Source organism: Phacochoerus africanus, chromosome 8, assembly GCF_016906955.1.
Source record: "Phacochoerus africanus isolate WHEZ1 chromosome 8, ROS_Pafr_v1, whole genome shotgun sequence".
In the NCBI taxonomy this organism is placed as follows: Eukaryota; Metazoa; Chordata; class Mammalia; order Artiodactyla; family Suidae; genus Phacochoerus; species Phacochoerus africanus.
The window spans coordinates 18,864,358-18,884,481 of record NC_062551.1 but is presented as its reverse complement, the minus strand read 5'-3'; the positions used below and the strand labels follow the sequence as shown (position 1 = coordinate 18,884,481).

At 42.9% G+C, this 20,124-nt stretch overlaps 1 protein-coding gene across 3 annotated transcripts in view; it reads left to right on the top strand.

The window, feature by feature from the left end:
• The window catches only part of PSME3IP1 (proteasome activator subunit 3 interacting protein 1), a 50,588-nt gene extending 33,033 nt beyond the window's left edge, over nucleotides 1-17,555 (top strand). For all 3 annotated transcript variants that reach the window (XM_047793683.1, XM_047793681.1, XM_047793682.1), the window contains exon 7: nucleotides 17,021-17,555. In XM_047793683.1, coding sequence (XP_047649639.1) covers nucleotides 17,021-17,238 — 218 coding nt within the window. In that variant the 3' untranslated portion in view covers nucleotides 17,239-17,555. The remainder of the gene's footprint in view (nucleotides 1-17,020) is intronic.
• The last annotated feature ends 2,569 nt before the right edge of the window (nucleotides 17,556-20,124 follow it).

The following is a 20,124-nucleotide window of genomic DNA, read 5'->3' as shown; positions in this document are numbered from 1 at the left end:
TTAACTACTAGGCTACCAGGGAACTCCTATCAACTGTAGTATTTTGAGGCAAATTCCAAACATCAGATTGTTTCATTCATAATTCCTCTATATGTTTCCCTAAAAAAATAAGGATTCCTTTTTGTTTACACACAATTACAATACCATTATCATACCTGAAATAATTACAATAATTTCTAAAGGTTATCAAATATCAAATTTGTATTTATTTTCCTCAGTTTTCTCATAATTTTTTTTCTAGACAATTGGTTTTTTAAAAATCAGGATCCAAGAATGGATTTGACCTTGTACTTAGCATAGCTAAAAATTAATGATTAGTTATAATTCACATACCATAAACTTGACCCTTTTAAAGGTTATAATTCAGGAGTTCCTGTTGTGGCTCAGCGGAAACAAATCTGCCTAGCATCCATGAGGACAAAGGTTTGATCCCTGGCCTCATTCAGTGGGTTGGGGATCTGTCATTGCCATAATTTGTGGTGTAGGTTGCAGATGCAGCTCAGATCCTGTGTTGCTGTGGCTGTGACAGGCAACTGTAACTCTGATTTGACCCCTAGCCTGGGTACTTCCATAAAGAAACCCCATCCATCAGCAGTTACTCTTCATTATTCCCTCTTCCCAGCCACTAGCAACTTCTAATTTAACTTCTGTCTCTATAGATTTGCTTTTTCTGGACATTTTATATAAGTGAAATCACGCAATATATGGCCTTTTATGTTTGACTTCTTTTCACTTAATCCAGTGTTTTTATTTTTTTATTTTATTTATTTATTTATTTGTCTTTTGTCTTTGTTGTTGTTGTTGTTGTTATTGTTGCTATTTCTTGGGCCACTCCCGCGGCATATGGAGGTTCCCAGGCTAGGGGTCTAATCGGAGCTGTAGCCACCGGCCTATGCCAGAGCCACAGCAACTCGGGATCCAAGCCGCGTCTGCAACCTACACCACAGCTCACGGCAACGCCGGATCGTTAACTCACTGAGCAAGGGCAGGGACCGAACCCGCCACCTCATGGTTCCTAGTCGGATTTGTTAACCACTGCGCCACGATGGGAACTCCATTAATCCAGTGTTTTTAAAGTTCATCCATGTTGTGGCATTTATCAGTAGTTTTTATAGCTGAGTAATATTCCATTTTGGTATAATAAACCACATTTTTTTCTACTTGTCGGTTGATGAGTATTTGGTTTGTTTCTGTTTTGGGGCTTTTATGAACCATGCTGCTGTGAACATTCATGTACAAGTGTTTGTATGAACAACTGATTTCATTTCCCTTGGGTATATACCTAGGAGTGGAATTGCTGGATCATATGTTAAATCTATGTTTAATTTTTTGAGGAACTGCCAAATTTTTTTCTATAGCAGCTGTACCGTTTTACATTCTATATCAGTGTATGTGGGTTCTGGTTTCTTCACATCCTTACTAACACTTGTTATTATCTTTTTTATTATATCCATCTTTTTGGGTGTGTTTTGATACTTCCTGTGGTTCTGCTTGGGATTTCCCTAATGACAAATGAGGTTGACATCATGTATTTATTGGTTAATTCATTATCTTCTCTGAGAAATGTTTACTCAAATCCTGAGCTTTTTTTTGTTTTTTTCTTTTTAGGGCTATACCCATGGCATATGGAAGTTCCCAGGCCAGGGGTCAAATCGCAGCTGCTACTGCCAGCTTACACCACAGCCTCGGCAGCACCAGATCCATTGGATCCTTAACCCACTGAGTGGGGCCAGTGATTGAACTCATGTCCTCGTGAATACTAATTGGGTTCATTACTACTGAGCCACCATCGGAATTCCTGTGAGCTTATTTTTAAATTGGGTTATTTGTCTTTTTATTGTTGAGTTCTAAGAGTTCTTAAATATTCTGGATACTAAGCACTTGTTAGGTGATTTATTAATATTGTCTCTCTTTCTATGGGTTATATTTTCACTTTCTTTCTTTCTTTTTTTTTTTTAGGGCTGTACCCACAGCATATGGAAGTTCCCAGGCTAGGAGTCGAACTGGAGCTGTAGTTGCTGGCCTGCACCACAGCAACACCAGATCTGAGCCACATCTGTGATCTACACCAGAGCTCATGGCAATGCCAGATCCTTAACCCACTGAGCGAGGCCAGAGATTTAACCCAGGTCTTCATGGATACTAGTTGGGTTCATTACCACTGAGCCATGACAGGAATTCCTGTTTTGACTTTCTTGTGCTTGCTTTAGAGCACAAAAGTTTTAAATTTTGACGACATCAATTTATTTTTTCTTTGGTTGCTTGTGCTTTAGGTGTCATGTCTAAGAAACTATTGCCTAATTCATGGTTGTGATTTGCACTTATATTTTCTTCAAAGATTTTTATAGTTTTAACTCTTAGATTTTGGTCTTTAACCCATTTTGTGTTAATTTTTTGACTTAAAAATTTGTTGAGTTCCCATTGTGGCTCAGTGGAAACCAATCTGACTAGTAACCATGGGGACGCAGGTTTGAACCCTGGCCTCACTCAGGATTCAAAGTTTGTTGAAAATACCGTTTCCCCCACTGAATTGTCATGACACTTTTGTTGAAAATCAAATAAATAGCATGTATAGGTTTATTTTTGGACTCTTTTCTCTTTCATTGATCTGTATGTCTATCCTTATCCTTTTGCCATTACCACACAGTTTTGATCAGTATAGCTCTGTAGTAAGGTTTGAAATTGGGAAGACTCAGTGCTCCAGGTTTGTTCTTTTTCCAGATTCTTTTGGCTGTTTGAAGTCCTTTTCATTTCCTTAGGAATTTGGGGGTCAATTGTCAATTTCTACAAAAAAAGCAGCTGAGATGTCATTAGGGATTGTTTGAATCTGTAGATCGGTTTGGGAATACTGCCATCTTACGGCATCTTAACAGTAGACAAAGATGTATTTTCAGTCTCATTTAACCTCCTTTTAAAATTTATTTTCTGTTTCCTTTGTATTTTATTTGTGAAGAAACTGGGTCTTTGTCCTGTGGAGTTTCCCACTCTCTAGATTTTGCTGTTTACATCCCCATGATATTCCGTTATACTCTGTTTCCTGTAAAATGGTGATTAGAGCTAGTGCATGGTCAATCCAAGTTGATTTTTTGGCAGGATTACTTCCTCTGTTGTTTTGCACTTCCTATCATCATTATTGTTTTAATGAATGTACCCTTCTGTTCATTGCTTCATTACCTTGAGAATTATAGCATATTTATATATAAAGAGCTTTTTTTTTTGTCTTTTTGCCATTTCTTGGGCCGCTCCCGCGGCATATCGAGGTTCCCAGGCTAGGAGCTGAGTCGGAGCTGTAGCCACTGGCCTACACCAGAGTCACAGCAACACAGGATCCAAGCCGCGTCTGCGACCTACACCACAGTTCACGGCAATGCCGGATTGTCAACCCACTGAGCAAGGGCAGGGACCGAACCCACAACCTCATGGTTCCTAGTCGGATTCGTTAACCACTGCACCACGATGGGAACTCCGAAAGAGCTTTTTCATTCCTTTTGAAGGCCGTATAATAATCCATTGTATGGTTGTACCATAGTATATTTATTTCATTTTTTATTGATGAACATTTAGATTGTTTCCATTCTTTCTCTGTTATCATATTTTATTAAATAACTCTGTACTTGCATCATTTTTCACATTCACAGAATATCACATTAAATATTCTGAAGTAGAATTACTGAATCTGATATGCATTTATGATTTAGATAAATATTACCAAATTACCTTGCTAAGAAGTTATTCTAGTTTACATTCTCATCAACAATGTCAGCGTTCCATTTCACTGGTTTCTTTTTATTTATTATTTTTTTAAAAAATTTTCTGGCTGTGCCTGTGGTTTGTGGAATTTTCCAGGCCCGGGATTGAACTTGCACTATAGCAGTGACTCAAGTCACAACATTGGTGATACCAGATTCTTAACCTGCTGAGCCACCAGGAAATTCCAGTGGTATCTTTTTAATATATAAAAAACTTGCTGTTCTGGGGCTGCTTAAATAGGATGGGTATATACTGTGTACACACACACACAGAGGTATATAAAACTTCATAGAAATCGAAAGTATATTCCAACTAGTTAACTAGTATCCCTGTATCTGCTGCTTATTTCCTGGTAGGAACTGTCCTTCTCAGTCCATGGAAAGGAGCAGTCGTGTGGCTTCTTTACACTCTCGGGAAGACACTTGTATTTAAGAGCCATCTTTTTTTGTCTTTCCAAATCTTTATCCTACCCCTTCATTCTTACAGCAGACACTGGGCAAGAAATATCTTCCTTTGCTAAGAGCTAAGGCCCCACAAGAAGACGACCCCTGAAGTCTCCTGTAGATGATTGTCTTTGGTAGTAGAGGGCTTGTCCCCAGAAGGTAGCTCTGTGGTCCTCATGGAGATTCAGGCTTCCCCCACTGGAGGCTATGATGTAAGCTCTAAGCAGATCCGGTCCCCAGTGCACAAGTTGGTCCTGTCTACTCTCAAGTCACGCATCTGACTGAATCCAAAGAACATTCTCCATTGGTAATTTTCAGTATTAATTTGGTATGACAATGTGGTCCTGCAAATAGAGAAGTTGGCAGAAAACATCACCAAATGGGTGAAATTGGAGGGCACCATTTTGTTCTTTTGGGGCAGTTAACTGCTTTTGGAATGAAATTTGTCAGAGTTGCAGTCTCTTTTCTTTTTTGAAGCTTCTTAGATAATTGGGAGATTCTTGTTGGGGGCGAGGGGTTGTTTTTGTTTTTTTGTGTTTTTTTTGCCATTTCTTGGGCCGCTCTTGAGGCATATGGAGGTTCCCAGGCTAGGGGTCTAATCGGAGATATAGCCACCGGCCTACGCCAGAGCCATAGCAACTCGGGATCCGAGCCGCGTCTGCAACCTACACCACAGCTCACAGCAACACCAGATCCTTAACCCGCTGAGCGAGGCCAAGGATCGAACCCGCCACCTCATGGTTCCTAGTCGGATTCGTTAACCACTGCACCACAATGGGAATTCCTGTTTTGTTTTTTTTAATGGCCACACCCATGGCATATGGAAGTTCCCTGGCCAGGAATCTGAGCCATAGCTGCAGCCTCTGCCATAGCTGCGGCAACGCTGGATCTTTAACACACTGCTCCAGGCCAGGGATTGAACTCATGCCTCCAGAGAGATAATGCCGGATCCTCAACCCACTGCACCACAGTAGGAACTCTGAGATTTGGTCTTTTTGCTTAAACTCTGCTGATTGCCACTGTGGTCCAGATTCCTTTGGTTGCATTTCTGTGGCTGGCTTCCGTCCTTCCCTGAGGCCAACTCTAGTCCTCCATAGGTGCTCTGAACTTGATCCTTCTTTTCTAAGACCCTGATATTCAGTTCTCCCTTGAAATACTTGATAGATAACACATCTCATTGAATAGCTTCACATAAATTACTTTTCTCAGTAACTGATTCATACTCTTGTGATATTAGGGTATTTTTTTTTTTTAAAACAACCAAATTTTTCTGACAGAGTATTGAAAGTATCACTGTATATGTGAACATAATAATAAATGTTCAGATATTGAATGGTATACAATTTGATATTATGTCCCAAATTTTCACATTCCTCCACCCCCCCAAAAAATTTAACCATTTGCAGCGAAGCTCTGTAAGCTGCTCACATGTTATGAATGCTGGCCTGCTCTTTGCTGGGCCCTTTACTTTATGCCCGGGAGATGGGATGGTGAAGAAGGGGCCCTTGGCCTTCCGACTTACAGTCTGAGGAGAATATAGACCAGGAGAGGATCGATGTTAGGACTGTCAGTCTTCTACAGCCTTCCTGGCTGTAACTCAGGGGTGCTCTTGGGCTTACAGAAGTAGAGGGGGCTTTCTTTTTGTTCTTTTGTCTTTTCAGGGCCACACCCACGGCATATGGAGGTTCCCAGGCAAGGGGTCTAATTGGAGCTACAGCTGCAGGCCTACACCACAGCTCACAGCAACGCCGGATCCTTTACTCACTGAGCAAGGCCGGGGATTGAACCCGCAGCCTCATGGTTCCTAGTCGGATTTGTTTCTGCTGTGCCACAATAGGAACTCCGAGGGGGGTGTTCTTTCCTAATTTAAGTGGCCTGGGATGCTCTTTGAATTTTTGCACTTGGCTTTCTAAAAAATTGTCTGAATAGGAAGTTATAAGCAGATAATGAAAAATTCAAAAGGGACGAAAGTGTAAAGTTGTCTCCCTTGGTCCTTAGCCACTCACTTGCTCTCCCCAGAGCAGCCACTGTTAGTTTTTTATGTATGTTTTCATATGTTGTCATGCTTATATGTGGACAAATTCCCCACTCCTACTCCTCTGGATTATAACTCGTACTCCCCCGTGCCTCTTTGACTTAGCACAGTATCTTTGAGATTATTTAATACCAGTACTCACTTACAGGGATGCTTTACTCTTCTTAATGGCCTACTACTAGTGATTACATTGGTCCTATATATATACATATATATATATATATTTTTTTTGGTCTTTTTTAGGGCTGCACCCGCGGCATATGGAGGTTCCCAGGCTAGGGGCTGAATTGAGCTGTAGCCACTGGCCTATGCCACAGCCACGGCCAACCAGATTCGAGCTACTGGTCTGCAGCCTACACCACAGCTCATGCCAGCACTGGATACTTAACCCACTGAGTGATGCCAGGGATTGAATCTGTGTCCTCATGGATGCTAGTCAGATTTGTTTCTGCTGAGCCACTATGGGAACTCTATTGGTCCTCTATTAATGAATGTTTTTGTTTCCACTGTCACCAGTGTTGTATGAACATCATTTAAGTTGAAGGATATCGCCAGGTTGTCCTGCATTTCCTTAGCAACCTGTAAAGATGCCTAGTCCCCATGCTTTCCCTCCTTATTTACTATTTATTCTCCTATGTTTAAAAGTCATTTGTTTCTTTTTCTGTAACCTGCTTGTGTCTTCTGTCTTCTTTTCTTTTTAATTATAGATGATTTGTGCCAACTTTCTTTTTTTTTTTACTCAATGAATTTTATTGTATTTATAGTTGTACAAGCATCATGACAACCCAGTTTTACAACATTTCCATCCCAAACCCCGAGCCTGTCTCTCCCCACACAACCTGTCTCCTTTGGTAACCATAAGTTTTTCCAAAGTCCGTGAGTCACTTTATACTGCAAAAAAGTTCATCATGTTCTCTTTTTAGATTCCACATATAAGTGACAGCACATGACGCCTGTGTCTCACTGTCTAACTTCACTCAGCATGATAATCCCTAGGTCCATCCATGTTGCTGCAAATGCCATCATTTCATTCCTTTTTGTGGCTGAGTAATATTCCATTGTTTATATGTACCACATCTTCCTTAGCCACTCCTCTGTCAGTTGACGTTTAGGTTCCTTCCATGTCTTGGCTATTGTATAGTGCTGCAGTGAATGTTGGGGTACATGTATCTTTTCAAGTCATAGTTTTCTCTAGGTAGATGCCCAGGAGTGAGATTGCTGATCAAAAGGTAATTTTAATTTTACCTCAAAAAACTGTTTTTCATACTGTTTTCCATACTGGTTGCACCAATTTATATTCCCACCAACAGTGTAAGAGGGTTCCTTTTTCTCCACACCATCTCCAGCATTTATGTTTGTAGACTTTTTGATGATGGGCATTCTGGTCAGTGTAAGGTGGTACCTCATAGTGGTTTTGATTTGCATTTCTCTAATGATTAGTGATGTTGAACATCTTTTTTAATGTGTTTTTTGGCCATCTGTATGTCTTCCTTTTTAGATCATCTGCCTTTTTTTTTTTTTGGTCTTTTTTTGCCTTTTCTTGAGCCGCTCCTGCAGCATATGGAGGGTCCAAGGCTATGGGTCCAATCATAGCTGTAGACACCGGTCTACACCAGAGCCACAGCAATGCAGGATCCGAGCTGCTTCTGTGACCTACGCCACAGCTTACGACAACGCTGGATCCTTAACCCACTGAGCAAGACCAGGGATCAAACCTGCAACCTCATTGTTCCTAGTCAGATTTGCTAACTCCTGCCCATGTTTTTGATGGGATGGTTTTTTTGGTATTGAGCTACAGGAGATGTTTATATATTTTGGCGACTAATCCCTTGTCAGTTGCTTCATGTGCAAATATTTTCTCTCATTCTGTAGGTTGTCTTTTCATTTTGTTTAGAGATACCTTTGATGTACAAAAAATTAAGTTAATTAGGTTTTTATTTTTTGGGTTTTTGTTTATGGTTTTTTTTTTTTTTTGCTTTTTAGGGCTGCACTTGCAGCATATGGAGGTTCCCAGGCTTGGGGTTGAATCAGAGCTACAGCTCCCAGCCTGCACCACAGCCACAACAATGCAGGATCCAAGCCACATCTGTGACCTACACCACAGCAAACAGCAACAGCAGATCCTTAACCCACTGAGCGAGGCCAGCTATCAAACCAGCAACCTCATGGTTCCTAGTCAGATTCATTTCTGCTGTGCCATCATGGGAACTCCTGTTTTTTTGTTTTTTATTGTCATTACTCTAGGAACTGGATCTGAGAAAAGATATTGCTGTGGTTTATGTCAGAGAGTGTTTGTCCTATGTATTCCTCTAAGAGTTTTATAGTATCTGATCTTATGTTTAGGTTTTTAATCCATTTTGAGTTTATTTCTGTGTATGCTGTTAGGAAGTGTTCTAATTCCATTGTTTTACATGGAGCAGTCCAGTTTTCCCAGCACCACTTATTGAATGGACTATCTTTTCTCCATTGTATGTTCTTGCCTCCTTTGTCATAGATTAGTTGGCCGTAGGTGCGTGGGTTTAATTCTGGGGTTTGATGTATCCTGTTCCACTGAACTGTATTTCTGTTCTTGTGTCAGTACCATACTGTTTTGATGACAGTAGCTTTGTAGTATAGTCTGAGGCTAGGGAGCCTGATTCCTCTAGCTCCATTTTTCTTTCTCAGGATGGCTTTGGCTACTCTGGGTCTTTTGTACTTCCAAACAAACTTTAAAATATTTTGTTTTAGTTCTACAAAAAATACCATTGGTAATTTAATAGGGATTGCATTGAATCTGTAGACTGTCTTTCGCAGTATAGTAATTTTGACAGTATTGATTCTTCCAGTCCAAGAGCATGGTATATCTTTTCTGTGTCATCTTTGATTTTTTTCATTAGCATCTTTTTTTTTTTTTTTTTTGTCTTTCTAGGGCTGCACCCATGGCATATGGAGGTTCCCAGGCTAGGAGTCCAATCGGAGCTGTTGCCACTAGCCTACACCAGAGCCACAGCAACGCCAGATCCAGGCCACGTCTGCTACCTACACCACAGCTCACTGCAACACCAGATCCTTAACCCACTGAGTGAGGCCAGGGATTGAACCCACAACCTCATGGTTCCTAGTCGGATCCATTTCTGCTATACCATGACGGGAACTCCCATCAGCATCTTATGGTTATCAGAGTACAGGTCTTTTATTTCTGTCGGTAGATTTAGTCCTAGGTGTTTTATTCTTTTTGATGTGATGGTAAATGGGATTGTTTTCCTAATACACAGACACGCACACACATACACACATACGTACAAACGTACGTATGTACATACAAGGTTGTTTTAAGCTGTTGGTCTCTTAATTGTAAGTGCATCTCCAGTGTCCTGCATTTGTACCCTCTACTTCTCACAATTTCTGGTTTTGGTAGCACATTTGTGGGTGATTTCCTACCTTTACTATATGTATCCCTTTACTGGTGAGCCTTGTCATTTGTAGTATTTTTTGTTGTTGTCGTCTTTTTTTTTTTTGCCTTTTCTAGGGCCGCTCCTGCGGCATATGGAGGTTCCCAGGCTAGGGGTCTAATCGGAGCTGTAGCTGTCGGCCTATACCAGAGACACAGCAACACAGGATCTGAGCCGCGTCTGCAACCTGCACTACAGCTCACGGCAACACCAGATCCTTAACCCACTGAGCAAGGGCAGGGATTGAACCCGCAACTTCATGGTTCCTAGTTGGATTCGTTAACCACTGAGCCACGACAGGAACTCCTCATTTGTAGTATTTTTATTTCTAGTTGTGGCCTTTTCTTTTCCACCTAGACATTTCTTTAGTATTTGTTGTAAAGCTAATTTAGTGGTGCTGAATTCCCTTAGCTTTTGCTGGTTTGTAAAGCTTTTGATTTCTCCTTCAAATATGAACAAGAGCATTGCTGGATAGCGTAATCCTGGTTGGAGATTTTTTTTCCTTTCATCACTTTAAATATATCTTGCCATTCCCTTCTGGCCTGCGGAGTTTCTGCTGAAAAATCTGCCAGTAACCTTATCAGGGTTCCTTGTATGTTATTTGTTTCTTTTCCATAGCTGCTTTCAATATTTTCTCTTTGTCTTTAATTTTGGTCAGTTTGGTTAATATGTGTCTTGGGCTGTTCCTCCTTGGATTTATTTTATATGGTACTCACTGTTCTTCCTGGATTTGAGTGATTCCTTTCCCATGTTAGGGAAGTTTTTGGCTGTTATCTATTCAAATATTTTCTCTGGCCTTTTCTCTTTGTTTTCTCCTTCTGGCACCCCTATAATATGGATGTTAGTTCATTTAACGTTGTCCCAGAGTTCTCTTAGAATGTCTTCATTTCTTTTCAATCCTTTTTTTTTTCTTTTCTGCTCCGTGTCAATGATTTCCACTAGTCTGTCTTCCACCTCACTTATTTGATCTTCTGCCTCCTGTATTCTACTATTGGTTGCTTCCAGTGGTTTTTTTTTTTTTTTTTAATTTCAGTTGTTGTGTTTTGCATATCTTCTTGCTTAATCCTTAAATCTTCTGTTTCTTTGTTCAGTGTTTCTTGTAACTTATCAATCTTTGCCTCCAGTTTATTTCCAAGATCTTGATTCATCTTTACTATCATTAGTCTAAAGTCTTTTTTATGGAGGTTGGTAATCCTCAGATCACTTCGCTGTTTTTCTGGGTTATTTTCTTGTTGCCTTATCTGAGTCGTAATTCTCTGCCTTTTCATTTTGTATAGATTTTTGGTGTGTTTTTGCAGAGCATAGGGTTGTACCCTCACTTGCTTCTGATGTCTGCCCCCTTGTGGTTGAAGGTGGTACAGGGGCTTGCTGCAGGCTTCCTGGTGGGAGAGACTTGTGCCTGTGCGCTGGTCTGTGGAGCTGATTCTTATCCTTCTGGTGGGTAGGTCTTTGTCTCTGGGTATGATTAGAGGATTCTTTGTGCTTGGAGGGGTCTTTAGGTAGCCTGTTTGCTGAAGGATGGGGCTGTGTTCCCATCCCGTTTGTTGTTTGGCCTGGGGCTTCTCAGCCCTGATGTATGGGGGCAGATTTTTCCAAAATAACCTGCCCTAGAGGGGTTCACAGGGAAGATTATTCCCAAGACTTTGGCCTCCAATGTCCTTCCCCTGCAATGAGCCATAGTCGTCCTGTTTTCCCAGGGGATCCTCCAAGAACTGCAGGCAGGCCTGACCCAGATTCCTTTGGAGTCTCTGCTCTGCCCTGGAACTGAGTGCACATGAAAGCCTGTGTGCACCTTTCAAGAGTGGAGTCTCCATTTCCCCCAGTCCTGTGGAGCTCCTGCACACAAGCCCTGGTGGCCAAATGCTCTAGGGGCTCCTTCTCCCAGTGCTAGATCCCCAGGCAAGGGAACCTGACATGGGGCTCAGAACTCATTCCTATGGGTTAGCCTCTGCAATATAGTTACTTTCCAGTCTGTGGTCCACTCACTCAGTGGGTATGGATTTGCTTATATTACATAATTGCCCCTCCCACCATCTCTATGTGGCCTCCTCTTTGTCTTCTGAAGTAAGATATCTTTTTTGATAGTTTGCAGCCTGTTTTGTTGAAGGTGGTTCAGCAGTTGATTGTAATTTGTTGTTTTTATGAGAGAAAGTGAGCTCCAGTGCTTCTACTCTGCCATCTTAATCCTGTCTTCTTTTGGGCCAATTTCTGCTGTATAGCAAAGTGACCCATTGTGTGTTTGTGTATGTGTGTGTGTGTGTGTGTGTGTACATTCCCTTTTTTATATTATCTTCTATCATGGTCTATCCCAAGAGACTGGATATATAATTTCCTGTGCTCTACAGTAGGACCTTGTTTACCAGTTCTAAATGTAATAGTTTAAATCTGCTAATCCCAATTCCCAATCCATCCAACTCCCTCCCTCCCCCTTGGGCACCACAAGCCTGTTCTCTGTGTCCATGAGTCCGTTTCTGTTTTGTAGATAGATTGATTTGTGCCATATTGTAGATTCTACATATAAGTGATATATATGGTATTAATTTCTCTGACTTTTTTCCACCTGATAATTTCTAGTTGTATCCATGTTGCTGTGTATGACATTATTTCTTTCTTTTTTTGTATATATGTACCACATCTTCTTAACCTGTTCATCACTCGGTGGACATTTAGGTTGTTTCCATGTCTTGACTATTGTGAAGAGTGCTGCTGTGAACATGGGGATGCATGCATCTTTTTGAATTGTAGTTTTGTTAGTATGTATACCCAGGGGTGGGATTGCTGGATCATATGGTAGTCCTATATTCAGTTTTCTCAGCAACCCTCCATACTGTTCTCCATAGTGGTTGTATCAATTTATACTCCTATCAACAGTTTAGGAGGGTTCCCTTTTCTTCACACCCTATCCAGCATTTGTTATTTGTAGACTTACTGATGATGGTCATTTTAACTGATGTGAGATGGTACCTCATTGTAGTTTTGATTTGTGTTTCTCTAATAATGAGTGATGTTGAGCATTTTTTCATGTGCCTGCTAGCCATCTGTATGTCTTCTTTGGAGAAATGTCTGTTCTGATCTTCTGCCCATTTTTCGGTTGGGTTTTTTTGTTGTTGAGGTGTATGAATTATTTGCGTATTTGGAGATTAAGTCCTCATAGGTTGCATCGTTTGCAACTATTTTGTCCCATTATGTAGGCTATTTTTTTTCTATGGTTTCCTTTGCTATGCAGAAGCTTTTAAGTTTGATTATGTCCCATTTGTTAATTTTTGTTTTTATCTCTATTGCCTTGGGAGACTGACCTAAGAAAACATTTGTACAGTTATGTCAGAGACCATTTTGCCTCTCTTCTCTTCTAGGAGTTTTATGCTGTCATGCCTTAAATTTAACTCTTTAAGCTGTTTTGAGTTTATTTTTGTGTATGATGTGAGAGTGTGTTCTAGTTTCATTGATTTATATCCCAGCAACACTTTCTGAAGAGACCATTTTTTTCCCTTTTTTTTTTTTTTTTTTTGTCTTTTTAGGGCCACACCTTTGGCTTATGGAAGTTCCCAGGCCGAGGGTCGAATTGGAGCCACAGCTGCCGGCCTGCACCACAGCCACAGCAATGCCAGATCTGAGCCACGTCTGTCACCTACACCACAGTTCATGGCAAGGCTGGATCCTTAACCCACTAAGCAGGGCCAGGAATTGAACCCACCTCCTCATAGATACTATTCAGGTTCGTCACCACTGAGACACAATAACAACTCCCCATTTTATATTCTTGCCTTCTTTGTTGAAGATTAGTTGACCATAGTTGTCTGGGTTTATTTCTGGGCTCTCTGTTCCATTGATCCATATGTCTGGTTTCGTACCAGTACCACACCGTTTTGACTACTATAGCTTTGTAGTATTGTCTGAAGACTGGGAGAGTTATGCCTCTTGTCTTTTTTTTTTAACCCCCTCAGGATTGCTTTGGCAATTCTGGGTCTTTTTTATGATTTCAAATAAATTTTTGGATTATTTGTTCTAGTTCTGTGAAAGATGTCATGGGTAATTTGATAGCAATTGCATTAAATCTGTAGATTGCTTTCATTCCCCATTGCTTGTTCTTCTCCTATGTGAATCCCTATGATTCATAGATTGGCATGCTTTATATTATCCCACAGATCTCTGATGTTGCTTTCTTTTTCGGTTTTCTGTCTGCTTTCCTGATTGGATGGTTTCCACTATTTTATCTTCCAAGTCACTTATTTGTTCCTTGTATTATTATTCATTCTGTTCTTCAATGCCTTTAACTAGGCCTTTGTCTCTGCAAATGAATTTTCTAATTTTTTTCTTGGCTCCTCCTTATAGTTTCTAGTTTCTCTTTTAAAAGTAATATGTTTTACTGTTGATATCCATTCTTAATTCCTTCAGAATTTTCTTACCTCCTTTTTTTTTTTTTTTTTTTTGCATCTTCCACATAGGGAGATTCCCAGGCTAGGGATCAAATTGGAGCTACAGCTGCTAGCCTGTGCCACAGCCACAGCAACACCAGATCTGAGCCGTGTCTGTGACCTACACCACAGCTCATGGCAACACCAGATCCTTAACCCACTGAGTGAGGCCAGGGATCGAACCCGCAACCTCATGGTTCCTGGTCAGATTTATTTCCACTGCGCCACAATGGGAACTCATTCGCTACCTCCTTTTTCAATTTGGTTTCTATTAGGTTACAGAGGTCTGTTTCATTGTTTGCACCTTCAGGGGAATTCTTTTGTTCTTTTTACTGGGAATGGTTCGTGTACTTCTTCATTTTTGCGTATATTTTTCTTCTTATGTGAGTTTAGGGAAAATAATTACGTACTGTAGTCTTGCAGGGCTCTTTATATGTGGGAGTGTCCCTGGGTAGCTTGTGAAGGCTTCCTATTTTTTTTTTTTTTTGTTTGTTTGTTTGAGGGCTGCTTTTGGTTTGGATGCTTGCTGTCTCTTTCCTCAGTGTGTGCAGGCTGTTATCAGTTTGACGGGGGTGAAGAGGTTTATGGCCTGCATGTGCTTCCAGGAATGGGGGAGGACACCTGTAGGCAGTGCCCAGAGCCTTTGGCAGAGGGAGTGGCAGGCCCTGTGCATTCCCAATTGGGTGAGCGCTGCTGGTGCCGGCAACTGCTGAGTTGACTAGGGCCAGAAGTGATGCCTGTTCACAGGACCCTTATTAGTGGTGGGCCTCACTCACTTCAGGAGTCAGAGATGGCAGCAGCAATTTGCACCCGCCACCGTAGCCTGTGCAAGAGGTGCCCTGCTGCCCGAGAGCCTGTGCATGCACAGAGAAAGAAGTCCCTATGGCAATTCTGTCCCTCTTCTCAACTTCCCAAACAAGGGTGCCTTGCTTTTCCTCCAGGTCCAGGCCTCCTCCCATGCTCTCTCAGCTGTGGTGCACTGCTCCCCCGAGGCTGTTTCCACATAGCCAGTCCTAGTCCTTTACCTGTAGCCTGAATCTCAGAGCCCAGCCCCTGTCTGATTGTCTCAAGCTAAGGTGCACCTGCAGTGTATGAAAGTTCCCAGGCTAGGGGTTTAATTGGAGCTGTAGCAGCAGGCCTACACCACAGCCATAGCAATGTGGGATCTCAGCTGAATCTGCAACCTACACCACAGCTTACAGCAGTGCCAGATCCTTTAACCCACTGAGCAAGGCCAGGGATCAAACCTGCATCCTCATGGATACTAATCTGGTTTGTTACTGCTAAGCCACAATGGGAACTCCTTCTCTGAGGCTTTGAGGCTCCTCTTCCGTCCCATCTGATCTCCCTGTTAGCTAGGTGGCTCCTAGAGTACAGATTCCTTTCCTCTTTCACAACTTCTTTCAGGCATGCTTGGCCTGTCCTGATTCCTCTTTTTCTCTTTTCTCTCTCTCTTTTTCCCTTTTGTTCTACCCAGTTATGTGGAGGGTTTCCTGCCCTTTTTGGAGAATTGATGTCTTCTGCCAACATTCCATATATGTATATGTTCTTTGCGAACCATTCTACATGTAGATGGTTTTTTGTTTTTGGGGGTTTTTTTTGGTCTTTTTAGGGCTGTACTCATGGCATATGGAAGTTCCTAGGCTAGGGGTCAAATCAGAGCTATAGCTGCTGCCTGTACCACAACAAGATGGGATTTGAGCTGCGTCTGTGACCTACACCACAGCTCATGGCAATCCCTGATCCTTAACCCACTGAGGGGCCAGGGATTGAACCTGTGTCCTCCTGGTTACTAGTCGGGTTTGTTACTTCTGAGCCACAATGGGAGCTCCTGTTTTATTTCTTTAATGTTTTTGTGGGCGAAGATGAGCACCATGTCTTATTCCTCCACCTTTTTTTTTTTTTTTTGTCTTTTTGCCATTTCTTGGGCCGCTCACGCGGCATATGGAGGTTCCCAGGCTAGGGGTCTAATCGGAGCTGTAGCCACAGGCCTACGCCAGAGCCACAGCAACACGGGATCCAAGCTGCGTCTGCGATACACACCACAGCTCACAGCAACGCCACATCCTTAATCCACTGAGCAAGGGCAGGGATCAAACCTGCAACCTCATGGTTCCTATTTGGATTCGTTAACCACTGAGCCACGACGGGAACTCCAAGAAATTATCTTTTGTGATGCTTTTACATATTTGCCTCTGCTTTCTTGTGGCCTTGTTACCACTCCTTCTGCAGTCATTGTCAGCTCTTGTGTCACCTTTTCTACATCTCCATGTTTTAACACCACTGTTTTTTTTTTTTTAGCAACTTCTTTTCCCCATGTTAGTATTTCCTATAAGATGAACAAATGAGGTACATGAGTTTGAGTTTGTTTAGGCAAACCCTAGAAGGTAGTATCCTTGTCAGCCTGAGGCAATGAGTTTGAATGTCAACCCTTACTCTGCAGTTAGCACTGATAGCATTTTTTAGTACATTGTCTTCTTTCTTCAGATTTTGTTGGGCATTTTCTACTACAAGGAGCCTTTAACCTTAGCCAGGTCTTTAGCCCTCCCCCATCAGCAAAATGGGGGATCTCTACACCCCAGGTTGTGGTAGTGATTAAATAAGACTGGAAACAGGGAGAAAGAATGGGCAGAGGAATTCTCGACTTTTTCTCTAATCTTCAAGTTCTGTGCTTTCTAGATTAACGCTTTCTGTCACGGGGGATGGGTTTCCGGCAAAAAGAGCCCCAGCAGCTACTTGCTGCCATTCTGCATGGCCTGAAAACGTTCCCCGCTGTCACTTCAGTTTTCTCATTTGTAAACGAGGAACACAACTTGAGGATGAGGATAGTGCTGCCTGTATAGCGTTGGTCTGAGGCTTTCACCATAAAGCCCTTGGCACGTGGAGAGCACACCATGGGCTTTGGAAAAAGGTGATGAAGTAACAGTCCTTCCTCCTTTTTTGCAGAAGCCTCGTCGTGCGTGTCTCTTGGAAGCACATCACTGAGCGGTCCCTCCATCCACTGCCCCTCCGCTGCCGTCTGTATTGGCATCCTCCCAGGCTTGGGCGCCTACTCCGGGAGCAGCGACTCTGAGTCCAGCTCAGACAGCGAGGGCACCATCAACGCCACCGGCAAGATCGTCTCCTCCATCTTCCGAACCAATACCTTCCTCGAGGCCCCCTAGGTCCTCTGTCTTTACCACAGGGAGCTCCTCCCCGCAAGTAGACCGGACAGTTTATTCTGCCTACAGGCATTAGTGGCCTCAGAAAACTCCTTTGCCTGCTCCCTGTTGACACCATGATGTTTTTAACCTCATCTAAACATGTGCCAGAATCTACTTGTGGCGCAACTTGTGTTTGGTTTCTTTCTACTCTAGTACAGATGCCCAAACCTGTCTTGTGGCCTCTGCCCTCACTGATGTTGTAAGGCAGAGGTCACTACCCAGCAGAAACTCCACTAAAAATGCCCTGGGAAGATAAGCACCAGTTGGCTTGCAAAGGGTTTGAGTTCTGTTGCTTTCTTGTTTGTGGTTTTTTTGTGGCTTTTTTTTTTAATCTTTTTTTCCTTTCCCAGCATGACAAAGGGAAAAAAAGGCAGTTATTGACAGGTACCATTGAAGCATTGTTTTCTAGATGAAAGCGCCGTTAGCGCGAACGTGTTGTGGGATGTGCAGGGGGAGAGAAGGACCCAGGTGATGGAACGACATGCTGCCTCGGCGCTGACTGCCTTTTGATGTTAGGAGACTGTAAGAATCTAAACCACATCCACAGGGGGTGTCACTTAACACCCATAATTCGTTGTGAGGTTTTTCCTCACCCTTGGCTATTCCTTCACCCCCCCATCCAATCCCATTTAAGACTCTAAACCTTAGAGAAACAAACATAGGCCTTTTTTCATTGTAGCTGGAAATCAGAGGTGCTGGTGGGTGTGTAGACAAGATCACTTAACTTCCGGCCGTGGCAGGAACTCTAGTATTGCACGCCACTTGTATATTCTAGCTATAATGTGTTGAGACTCCTCTCTCTTGGATACATTTATGGTATGGCTTCTAACTAATGAAGCCATTTCTAGATTTCTAGCCTAATGGTGCTGCCCCATCCTTTCCCCTTCTTTGATCCACTGCCCCTCCTGCTCTTCTTTTTCCACACACAGCAGCTTCCAGGCTGTGAGAGCCAAGACCTAGAGGTACTGCTCCACTTCTGTGTCAGAGGGAGGCAGGCCTCTCCCTGTGGGAGGGAGGGAAGGATGGTGGGATTCAAGGTCTGGAGGCCTGGAGGGCAGAGGTGAGCCATGGGCTCTTTAAAAAGTCTGTCGGCTCCCCTGCTTCACAAGAATGAGCCTGTGTGCTTCTTACTCCCCCTGGGTTCCTATGTCAATTGTTTCTACTTCCTTGGGTGTGAGACAGAGAGACACACACAGAATGTGTTGACACTGTGATGCTGGCAGGCAGAGAAGCTCCTCAGTTTTAACGTGGGCAGAGAGGCCCCTGGATCTGCTCCAACCCACTCCTTTTCACTCCCGATGCAGTGACACCCTGGTGCCCGCCGGCAGATGGCTACTTCCCTTCACCCATAACCAATGCCTTGTGAATTCTTCTTCCTTTTCAGAACTACTCTGTGCTAATTGTTCTTGACTTGTTGGTACAGGCGTGTCGGCTCCAGCCTAACAAACAAGACATTTAGGTAAAACTGTGGAGGCACCTTCTGCTTCTCTGCTTCGTTGTTCCTGCGATAGTGCTGCTGTTATTATAGCACATGCCCCGAGCAACCTCAAATCATTTCAGGAGGCAGACCAAGGAACCAAGTCACCATCTTTATGTGGCTTTTAAAAGCCCATTGCTATACCTCATGGCCTCTCTTAATGTTGGAAGAAGTTGCCAGAGGGTTGCAGGGATTAAAAATACACATTAATTTGAAAGCTAATAAGCCTGTCAGAGAACAGGGTCTTGCTTTTCTTGAACTGGATCTTGTGCTCCCAACTCCCTTCCATCTACCGTAACAGCAAGATGGTGTCGAGGAGCTTGACTCCTCAGACTGAGATTTCTGCTCTTAGTGTCTCCGGAGAAATGGAGAATCGCTGCTGATCATTTCCTCTTGTTGCCGTACCTGTTGGTGGAGAGCAGAGACTCGGGTTCTTTTGAAATCTTGAGTAGCAAAGCCGGGTCTGGTCTGCCCAGAGGAGGAAGCAGCCTTGAAAAACATCTCATGTGGACTCTGTGGTTCAAATCCAAAGAATAGGAAAGACAGGAATGGAAGGAAACGCTGCTTTAAATCATAAAGCATAGCACTCATGCCTTAATAGGTAATTGGGATTTTATAACTAGGTAAAAAGGGATTAAAAATAAGGTTTGGGATGGCTTTTTAAAACCTGCTTGCGTTGTCCTGAGTCGTAATCTTCTTACAACTTTGAACCACATGAGGGAGAAGGCTTGTCTGTGAGAAGCCCTCTTGCTGGCTCTGTCGGGATTATCTCGCTCATCTCACAGTACACCCTCTCTCTTAACCACTTCCTGCCAGCATCTCCCTTTGGCCTGTCACCCACCTGGCGGGAAGTAAAGGAGCATGAAATTCAAAGCACCCAGTTTTCTATCCATAAAAAGCAGGGAGGCCAGTGTGACTGGACCCAGAGAGCTGGTGGGGACTGTTGGTCTGCTCCCCTGGTCCCAGATCTGGGAGGAAAGAAAGCCGGCTTCTCAAACCCAGAGTTGGGAGGGCATTCTAGACTTTTTCAGGAGCAGTCTAGTCTGAAAGTTGAGTTGCTAACTAGGAGTGGCTTTGGCTAGTCCCCTGTGTCCTCATTTCTCTCTCCATCTCATGAGTTCTTCCCCTCCGGCTACCTCTCAGGGAACGCAACCCCGTTCCACCTGCTGTGGATACTCCACAGTGGTTATGAGCTTGGAGCCAGACTTTTGCTAGCTAGGTCACTTGGGCATGTCCTTCACCTTTTGGGGCCTCAGTTTCCTCCTCGGTAAATAGGAATAAAGACACCAACTTCCTAGTGAGGATGAAAAGTGATCTAGATTAGATACTTGGTGTGGTATCTGGTGCTCGGTAAAGGTAGCCCCCCTCAT